This window comes from Eurosta solidaginis, chromosome 3 (assembly GCF_040869045.1).
Source record: "Eurosta solidaginis isolate ZX-2024a chromosome 3, ASM4086904v1, whole genome shotgun sequence".
NCBI classification, from domain to species: Eukaryota; Metazoa; Arthropoda; class Insecta; order Diptera; family Tephritidae; genus Eurosta; species Eurosta solidaginis.
This window is the reverse complement of record NC_090321.1, coordinates 266,584,215-266,594,777: the sequence shown is the minus strand read 5'-3', so window position 1 is coordinate 266,594,777 and position 10,563 is coordinate 266,584,215. Positions and strand designations below refer to the sequence as shown.

At 37.7% G+C, this 10,563-nt stretch overlaps 3 protein-coding genes across 3 annotated transcripts in view; 2 read left to right on the top strand and 1 right to left on the bottom strand.

The window, feature by feature from the left end:
- The first annotated feature begins 317 nt into the window (after nucleotides 1-317).
- Nucleotides 318-4,154, top strand: Dlish (Dachs ligand with SH3s). The gene is made up of 3 exons (XM_067776331.1): nucleotides 318-514; nucleotides 788-1,905; nucleotides 1,968-4,154. The coding sequence occupies exons 1-3, from the start codon at nucleotides 469-471 to the stop codon at nucleotides 2,130-2,132; spliced, it is 1,329 nt and encodes a 442-aa protein (XP_067632432.1). The 5' UTR covers nucleotides 318-468; the 3' UTR covers nucleotides 2,133-4,154.
- On the bottom strand, nucleotides 3,641-7,047 carry Snx16 (sorting nexin 16). The gene is made up of 3 exons (XM_067776330.1): nucleotides 5,598-7,047; nucleotides 5,400-5,536; nucleotides 3,641-4,407 (listed from the first exon to the last, which is right to left on the bottom strand). The coding sequence occupies exons 1-3, from the start codon at nucleotides 6,765-6,767 to the stop codon at nucleotides 4,350-4,352; spliced, it is 1,365 nt and encodes a 454-aa protein (XP_067632431.1). The 5' UTR covers nucleotides 6,768-7,047; the 3' UTR covers nucleotides 3,641-4,349.
- A 2,567-nt stretch (nucleotides 7,048-9,614) lies between these two features.
- LOC137245521 (uncharacterized) overlaps nucleotides 9,615-10,563 on the top strand; it is a 35,471-nt gene continuing 34,522 nt past the window's right edge. Inside the window, exon 1 of the mRNA XM_067776324.1 lies at nucleotides 9,615-10,049. Within this exon, the coding sequence (XP_067632425.1) occupies nucleotides 9,911-10,049 (139 nt within the window). The 5' untranslated portion in view covers nucleotides 9,615-9,910. The remainder of the gene's footprint in view (nucleotides 10,050-10,563) is intronic.

The following is a 10,563-nucleotide window of genomic DNA, read 5'->3' as shown; positions in this document are numbered from 1 at the left end:
GCGATACGACATACGGCACCAATGACTCCGGCTTTAATCGCAAGCACATACAGTGCGCATCATCTGACTGTGGGTAATTACCCACCTTCATGTCTTCCGGGTGGGTAGTACTAACCACCATACTCACGCCTTCCGCCGGCCCTGAACATATCGTATATATCCCTTTTTTTATTAAGAATAAAGGACAATATGTTCGTATGAAATGCTTTGTCAAAACGCGGTCGGTATCTACAATCAATAAACATAGGTTTACAGAACTACTGTTGGGTCCCACATAATTTAATTTAGTACCGAATTCCAATGTATAGATGTCGCTCTCCTCTATGCACCAAATTGAAAGCAAAACATTCCATTTGTTAATACAAACATATCAACTTTGTGGTTTAAATGCTCTGCAAACGAATAAAATGTGAAGAAATGTATTTGTGATTCAGCTGCATTTAAAAGTAAATTCAAAACAATAACAAAATGGCATTTTTGTGTCCAGTGCGCATGCGGCGCGATAAAAAGAAAGGTAATGGGCCAATGGTAGGCAAACTTTATTTGGGTTTTTAGTGGAAAATTTTCTTCTTTAGTTAAAATGTGCGAAAGTAATAGAAAACGCTAGACACATTTAAGAAAATGTTGGTGTGTGTGGGAGTACAATTTTGGATTTCTTGAAATGAAACAAAAGACTTAGGGCACATACTCGATTTTTGGTTTTTTGTTTGTTATTGTTTTGTTTGCGTTGATTTTTATTTTTATAAAATATTTATAATAACATATCTACCTTTACTCACCGCTAAAGCCACAAATGCTAACATCGAACGCGACTTACCAATAACCGGTGTAGGTCTCGGTCGCATAACAGGCTCCTCCAGCATTGAAACGCTCGTGCGTGTTGGCATCGAGAAGGAACACGGACTAAGTCCAGATTCGAAAATGGTTGTTTTACATGATTTCACGCCTTGCGTAGACGATGAGCTTGAGGTGAAGCGTGGTCAGATCGTCAACGTACTCTATCGCGAAAATGATTGGGTCTATGTGATTGGACAAGACACACGACAAGAGGGATTCATACCTTACTCTTACTGTGCGCCATACAATACACAATTAGCTGATCTGGCCATAAAGAAGAAATTACCACGCGAACAAAATATTAATCATGTGCAGGAGCATAGTAATCAAGAGAGTATGCCACTTTTAAGCGCTGAAAATAAAATGGAATTGATCGAAGATGTGATCACGGGAAATGGTGTTGGCAGCAACACTGGTGGTAGTGGTGGTGTAGGAAATGGAGGCGGTAATGGCGGTTCTGTAGCCGTTAACGCTAATACTAACAACGCACATATGGCTGCCTCTTTAAAGACGTCCGAAGTAAATCAGTTAATAGAGCCAGAATGCACAAATTTTCACAAAGAGCCCAGTGGGCGTTATATTGTGCTCTACACATTCATAGCGCGCGATGAGAATGATTTGTCCGTCGAACGTGGTGAATTTGTGACAGTCTTGAATCGTGAAGATCCCGATTGGTTTTGGATTGTACGCAGTGATGGGCAGGAGGGTTTTATACCGGCAGCATTTGTTTTCCCAGCAGAAAGTGTACTACAAACACAACAAAAAATGTTGAATGTATGCAATACAACGCAGCAAGATGGTGTAGGTGGTGGCACAGGTGGTGGCAATAATGCCGTACACAAAGCACAAGCACAATTAAGTTTAGAGTTGACTGCAGCCAATTTGAATGGAAATTTGAATGCATTGAATCAAGCATTAACCTCATCAGCTGCACAATTGGATGGCGGTTGCTTGGGAAGCTTACAGCAGCAACAACAAAATGCAGCACAGCAACAACAAATTGGTAGTATTGGTGCAGATGATTTGCGCTATCATGGCACTGAGCTGGTTATGCTCTATGATTATAAGGTACGTTAGAATAAGGTTGTACTATCTCTATTTATATTATTCACAACTTAACTTCGTTATAGGCTCAAGCTCCAGATGACTTGAATGTGCGTCGTGGCGATTGGATCTATGCTGATTTGAATAATCAAACGGTTGATGGCTGGTTGTGGGCTTATGCTCCGAAGACACGTAAATACGGTTTTATACCCAAAGCGTATGCACGACCGCCCGCTATGACTAGCCTTTAATGGTGTGCGAGATGCGCTCAAAAACCTGCAATCTTTGCGCTGGAATCCACCGTCTACTACAAAGCATGACCCTCTCACGCTGTGCCTTTTGCTCTCATAACTGCAGCAGTTCAGCAAGTCTTCAAAAAGCCTAAAGCCGTTAAATTCATCGTGTCTACCGGAATTTTTATCTGGTGTTGAAAAATCTGGAGCTCGCGGGGGTCAAATTTCTAACGACGGTTCTCGACTTCGTTGTGATCATCCTTAAGCAATAGCGACATTTGTCCTGGTACCAGTAAAATCCGTAAAGAAGTCCGATATCTCTTTTTTCGCTATTTTAAAAGCACTGTTAACACATTAGCACGTCAATGTGATGCCTAGTATTTTGACAATTTATTTTCCAAAATCTTCGGTCTGCATTTTGGGGGTCATTACAACAACCAGCATTCTCATTAAGTGAAATTCTATCATTCCAAAATTTCTTTCCTAAAATCTAAGGTATATAATGATGTTCAGCACTTGGAACTGCCAAGATATGTCTCTTTGTTGTCATATTGTCACCTGTATTCTTAATGAATGGCGGCCACCGTGGTGTGATGGTAGCGTGCTCCGCCTACCACACCGTATGCCCCAGGTTCACACCCCGGCCAAAGCAACATCAAAATTTTAGAAATAAGGTGTTTCAATTAGAAGAAAATTTTTCTAAGCGGGGTCGCCCCTCGGCAGTGTTTGGAAAGCGCTCCGGGTGTATTTCTGCCATGAAAAGCTCTCAGTGAAAACTCATCTGCCTTGCAGATGCCGTTCGGAGTCGGCATAAAACATGTAGGTCCCGTCTAGCCAATTTGTAGGGAACATCAAGAGGAACACGACGCAAATTGGAAGAGAAGATCGGCCTTAGATCTGTTTGGAGGTTATCGCGCCTTACATTTATTTTATTTATTCTTAATGAGGCACTCTTGCTTAAGGTTAATATTAGTTGATCACCATTCTTAACAAATTGTCTCTGCTGGGGCAATAACCTTCTTGGCACTTCAATTGGTATTTTCGAGGTTATTGATGCAGTGGAAACACACAACCTGTATATTAGGGCAGTCGCTTCCAGAGCATATGATATGAAACCGGCTCGTTCCGGTGCTTCAAGTCGGATGTCGTGGAATCCGCTGGTGTGCCGAGAAGTTATCAAATATTTCGGCGCACTTTCAATTTTTTTATAAGCGCTCGTACTGTTTTTAGGTGACCTCGTTGAACATTGAACAATGAAGCTAAGTTTTTTTTATCTGCCATAAGCGTGAAATCTCTCAACAACTTGCTTGCAATAAAATCCTTAGCAATAAGCTTTTTAGATATATTTAAATATAAATCCCTACCATAATTTTTTTCAAAAATTGAGACAAAAACTAGGTGTATATTGCATTATTCAAATTAACTCCCTTATTCATAAAAAAGAAAAACAAAAGATTTATAAAGCCTTTAAAAACACATTTCGATAGAAACTTACAATTAAACGACCTTAATAAATCCGTACTATATTTTATGAATAAGGGGATAAATGTTAATTATTTCATGTTTGTAAATTTACTTTTAAGAAAATTAAGTGTACTTTAAATGAACTGATTTATGTTTTATTGCCTTTTTAATATTTTCCTAGCTTAATAGCAAAATTACGCTAATAAACTAGACTATATAATAATATACAAATATAATTGACGCATTTACAAAAGCTACATACTTTTTAACTATTCGTTTACATGTGTTTCTATTTCTTGTGTTAGAACATTCATAGGTTTAGTATTTTTTTTATTGTTCTATATATAACTACATATATATAAAATAAATCTAATGTGTACAATATTATTATATCAATCGTTAAACTAAAGCACTTAATGGTTCACAATACAAGAAAATAAATTTACGTTTTAAATTAACAATACCATACAGTTCGAGAAAGAGCGCGGCCGCATCACTGGAACACAATTTCTATGAGTTCTTTGAGCTTTAAACTTTTTGAACAATAAATATATATATTTATATTTTAAACTCGCACCATCATTGAAGTTTTATTATGCAATTATTTCAGCAGAATTTCTTTTTTTATGGTTTTTGTTTGGTAAATGATAAATATTATGCTCTGCATAATATATTCAACCAAATTATTAGCATCCTTGTAAAAAATACGTTCGATTTAGTATTTTGTGTAACACAATTACTGTTGTCTTTGAGAATTGTATTGAAATTGTCCTAAGATATATTATGTGAAATAGCAGCTTCACATCGTGGACAATTTTTGGTGGTTGTTCTGAAATAAAGAAGAAAATATTGTTAGCTTTTTTTATTTTAAAATTAATGAGTAGTAATGTTCCAATTACACCTCTTTGAGGAACTTTATTACGAGGAATGGAAAGGTTGGCACAAATTTTGCAAGACTTCCATTCCAAGAAACGGTGGTGCTTTTTAATTAACGGTTATTATCAACCTTTTGACGCCGAATTATCAATACTGGGAGCATTCAGCTATAACAACATACTGGGAGCGATTCGTTTTCTTTTACATTTCATTATTGTCATTCTTAAATAATGAAAATTATTCTTACTATTATTATTATAAAACTGATAATATTAATTTATTTTAAAATGTGTGCGGTTTTTTACATAGAAGCCAAGGACTGTCTCTCTACCCAATACCTTTGGGCAGTTTTTTATCGCTTTCCAAGCAACATGGCCCCAATTGCCTTCAGAAATTATGTGATCACCCAGAATAATACTAAATAAGTACTAAATTGATTCAAAGGGTTGTGTAGCGCAATTTACAGCTTCTCCAACCCAATTGTCAATCTCACCTACTCTTGGCGATTCCTCTTTCTTTAGCAGCCGAGGCTCTGGGGACCCCAAAATCCTCAAGGATCTATGAGGTGGGTGGGCGGTATGGCCTAGGTTTCACACCAAATCGTTCTGGAGATGGTCGGGCTAGTACCTTAATGGTGAAAAGTTACCGGAACGTTATGGATCTGCATCCGGCAAAGCACCATAAACACCGATAAAACTCTCCAAAGCCCTCGGGGAGTGCCTTTATCGCTACAATAACAGTAACAGAATTGATTTGGGAATTCGGTTGATATGATATTAAAAGCAGCTAAGCCATTCACGATATATCCCTTCCGACACATTTTTGGCGCCGTTTGCTCGGATTCATTCTCAACGATTATACATAAAGTGTAGATAGTAAAGGGATTGCCAACAAACGAAAACAATACTTAAGACATTTATATTATCCTAAAAACAGTCCACATACTCTAACGCTTTTTTTAGTTGCTCCTTTTCCGCAAGTTCCTCACGTAGCTTTTGTTGCAAATTTAATATCATTTCGTTTTTGCTATTGACTTGCACCTTTAAATGTGCTATCGTCTCTTCTTGTGCTTCGAAAATAGCCTGAAATAAAATTGTATTCAAATTAAAATAGTTTATATTAGTAATATTTAAGTATACCTACCCTACACTCCTCCATTGATTCTGAATATGATGGCGGTTCATCCAAACAAAAGAATTCGCGTACCAATTTGCATTTGCGCAAATCATCCTTCGCCATTATGGAATTGACAAAAATTTGAAGACCTTGCACCCGATTATCGAGGAAGACAGCATTGAAGTTATCACCAAAGATTTTTTTGCGTGGTAGTAATAGCGCAACATTTGGAAACAATTGCTTCAGTTTTGTATTTAAACGCACAAAGTCTGTGTAACGCCGTAAGACGAGCCAACAATCATTTGTCATTGGATTCTCCACACGTAACTTATAAACAGTGAAACGTGCACGTTCTTCCATTACTTCATAGCCAATTATAGGCACACGCATTACTGTATTTGGTTCATTTGTGGCGGGATAATTGGAGGAAAGTGTTAAAACGCTGCTGGACATAGCACTTGTACGTTGCGAATATCCACCAGCACTCGAATTCAAGCTACATTCGCTTAAACGCCGACGCGTAGGGGCAAGCGTTACATCATATGTATTGCTATTGTTGGCGTTGTAAGATGATTGTGAAAGGTCACGATGTGAACGTGCGCCTGATAACATGTTACCGGTGGAAGTTATAGCTACAGTTGTATGTTGTGACGCAACTAGTGGTTCTAAGCTCGGCGAACACAAAGTGTTAAATGGTGCTTCGTTTGTATAAGCTGACGATGAAGTGGATATTTGTGTTGTTTGGGTGTTTTCCTGATAACTGTGAGAGGAAATTGATTGCAAACAAACTTCTGATTTGGCACCAATTAAAACACGTCCTGTTGTGTCTGCCGCGTTACCTGTGCAACTTTTTAACAATGCACGCAAGTCTCCATCAGATTTTGTGCGAATTATATGTGCGAGGCTCTCAACTGTATCGTCGTCTGAGTTTAGCGGCTGACGTAGTTCCGGGCTAGAGTAAACAGCACGATCGAGTAAAGTGTATTGGTTTTGTAGGTTGCGTATTGTATAAATGTTGTGTGATTGTTGTTTATAGTTGGTGGTGTTAACTTTTGAACTAATACTACTATTAGCACTACGACTTGCCAGTGGTTTTCGTTGTTGTGGTGAAGTATGAGATTTTTTATAGAGCGGCTGGCGCACGCCAGTTGAGGAAGAAAATTGGTTTTCGCGTTTTTTAATTGCTCGTAAAGACATTGCAGTTGATTGGAGTATTTTGTATAGGAATGTATTGGTATTGGGAGACCTTGGTGTGGGAGCAAATAAGCAGAAGATTCTCCGTGCGTGAAAGCATCCCAACTTCTTTTAAACTGGGCAAAAGTGATAAGAATAAAAGCGTAAAAAACAAGCAATTCCTTTAGTTAAGGCAGCACATTCGATTTCACGTATTTAGCACGGCTGCAAATATTTGGATCAACAAAAAATGTACACTGAAAAAGCAACCAACGGAAGAAAATTGTAAATTTTACCAACTAACGCAACTAACAGCTGATCGGTGAAAATTCGCACATTCACACCCACAGTTCTCGACTCAGTTTCAAAAAAAACTTTAGATTATCTAACTCAAATTTTAAAGTGAGATAATCCTTACGAATTTATGTATATAGAATTTATAAGGCCTTTTTGTTGTTATTAAAACAATAGTTTTATTTATATTAAAGCTTTTATCATTTTTTTTTTAACTTTGAAAAAACTCCGAACACCATTCCTTCATTATATGACATTCGACTGCCTAGTCCACTGCCTTCCACTCTATTCGCAACATAACTTCTATTTAAGCTGCTATCAAGGCGAATTCATTACAGGTGGTGTTATCCCATCAGCTGATTGCTTCTTCTTGATAATTTTCCATACAACGCCTTGTACTGCAACATGTCAGTTAATCGAAATCAATGAAAATTTTCTTTTGACTTGACATTCTTCTGTACGGCGAATTGTTTGAATTCGCTTTGCCACCACCTAGTATGGATTCGCCTTGGCTGCTATATAGTAAACCAAGGCTGCTATATAGTAAACCAAGGCGAATCCATACTAGGTGGTGGCAAAGCGAATTCAAACAATTCGCCGTACAGAAGAATGTCAAGTCAAAAGAAAATTTTCATTGATTTCGATTAACTGACATGTTGCAGTACAAGGCGTTGTATGGAAAATTATCAAGAAGAAGCAATCAGCTGATGGGATAACACCACCTGTAATGAATTCGCCTTGATAGGTAACAATGTTGTCGAAAAACAATGGCATTGGCCAATCTCCGTCAAAAGCGAGGCAGCAAGTTGCAAAAAGCAGTGCTGCCACAGTTCGAAAAAGCAGTATTGCCACACGGGGAGAAACTGAGCTCTGTTCAATATCATTATTACCTATGTTAATACAAGAGCTCTGTTGAAATAACGGGGAATATTTTGATAAGGTGCCCCGATTATCAAACTTTTTTTTTCGAGGGGAGAGGGGGTCCTAAAAATCAACAAAATGGAATCCGCAGCTCTAGGAAACTCTTAGTTTATGAAATATAAGCTTTTTAATTTCCAAATTTAGTAAAATTTCAACTTAAGTCCTGCACTTAAAATTCGGGTCGCACATGTCGATAACGGTATTTTCTATCTCGCTTAAAAGTTATTCGCAGAAAACCCGTCGATACTATTGTCGCTTTTTCGTTATTGCAATTAAACAAACGAAACATATGAAGGTGGTGAATAGTGTTGCCAGCTCAGCAAAAATATCTTTTAATCTTGGTAGAACATTGTAAGGTGGTGGCACGTCGACATAAATGCAAACAAACATACACTATCAATGTGTTTTTGTAATTCTCTGAATAATTTGAAATTAATGTATTTAATTTACCGAAACGCGAGATAAATATTAAAATATTTTATGATAAGAATTTAGAAAAAGGGGCTTAAGCGCAGAATAAATACATTTTTCAAAAAAAAAAAAAAAAAATAAAAAATCAGACTTTATAGAGGTTTTTATGCTGATTCCAACGGTATATTTCTTTTTTGGTGCAAATGAAAAGTTTGGGGGTAATTCCATGTCAAATGGCGAAATTCTGAATTTTTCAAATCAAAATATCTCCGAATGTATATATATGTTTAACTTTTTAAGTCTTTATTTACCAAAAATTTTAAAAGGCTCTTTTTTGGTGGTCATGCACAGTAATTTTGCGTAGAACACCTTCCTGCATAGGTGGCCTTCGGCCGCGCTTATAAAAAATAACCCTGGGCTACGCCATGCCAAGTCCGGGTGTGTGGTATAACCGTGGCTATCGCCAAGGTGATGCCCTCTGCGTAGTTCACCCTTCTGCGTAGGCGGCCATGCACAGTTATTCTGCGTAGAACACCTTTAAGAAAATTACCCTTAACCGATCCGACACCGGCAACAAGAAAACTAACATTAAGACTCACCTCCAAACAAACCCGTCAAAGAGTTTTACAAAATCAAAACACATTGATAGGGTATGTTTGTTTGCATTTATGTCGACGTGCCACCACCTTATAATGTTCTACCAAGTTGAAAAGATATTGTTGCGGGGCTGGCAACACTATTCACCACCTTCATGTGTTTTCGTTTGTTTAATTGCAACAACGAAAAAAACGACAATGGTATCGACGGGTTTTCCGCGAATAACTTTTAAACGAGATAAAAAAAAATATAGTTTCTGCTATCGGATTCTGAATCTTGACGCAAATACGCGTCATTTGATGCCACTATCGACATGTGCGACCCGAATTTTAAGTGCAGGACTTAAGTTGAAATTTTACCAAATTTGGAAATTAAAAAGCTTATATTTCATAAACTAAGAGTTTCCTAGAGTTGCGGATTCCATTTTGGTAATTTTTAGGACACCCTCTATCCCTACTAATCAACAAAAGTTTGAAAATCGGGGTACCTTATATAAAATCCAACCGGAAATAACTTTATTACCTATGTTCCTATGTTATTACCTAATACAAGAGCTCTGTTGAAATAACTTTATTACCTATGTTAATACAAGAGCTCTGTTATAATTACAACCCTGCGTCTTTAAGAACTACGAAGAGCAGAGCAAAGCACAATTAAAAAAAAATTTTGTGATTTTGTGATAACGCCAAGCAGTTAATTGGTAAGCATTTCAAATCTATTTGAATAATACAAGAAAAACTTGTTTAGCGCAAGTGCAACGTGCAGCTAATCAAACACATATCGTACTTAAGCGATAAGCAGTATTGGGGGAATATTAATCTATGAAAGGGTTGCGCTACGGAAGCAACCACTTAGGGCAGTGCAATTGTAAAGTTGTGGTCGTGGAGTGCAGTTGTTGCATTTTAATTTAAGCGGTACATACAAATGCAAATAAGAATTGAAATATGACCAATCCGAAAGTAAGAAAATCTAGTAAAAACTCAAAAGATGTAGCAAATGTGCAACATCAGCAAAACGACAACGGGGTTGGCTTGTTGAATATGTTACATGATTCTGGCGATGGTGTTGAATTGAATTTGGATGGTAAGATTTAATACAAAATGAGGGTAATAGTCTAGTTGAGGGGTCGACTGCTAATACGCTACCAAAAATATCGAGAGAGATGTCAAAAGACGCGTATTAACCTCGAGAACAATAATCTGAAGGCGGAAAAGAAAAATTTTATCTCTGTCCGGAGATATTTGCAGTTGAAGTTGGCGATTTCCATGTGGTTGTTGTTGTGTTTGTACCCACCAAAAAAATTGTGCATCACCGTGGCGGTAGCCACGGTTAAACCACACACCCGGACGTGGCATGGCGTAGCCCAGGGTTATTTTTTATAAGCGCGGCCGAAGGCCGCCAACGCCGAAAGGTGTTCTGCGCAAAAATACTATGGATCCGACCCCCGGTTTCGGAGGTACCCGCGGGTCTTTTTTCGGTTTTTTGTTAATATCTTTTAAACGCGTTAATATTTTTATTTTCCGCCTTCGGATTATTAATACTGATGTCAAGACGCGTCTTTTGACACCTCTCTCGATATTTTTGGTAGCGTATTAGC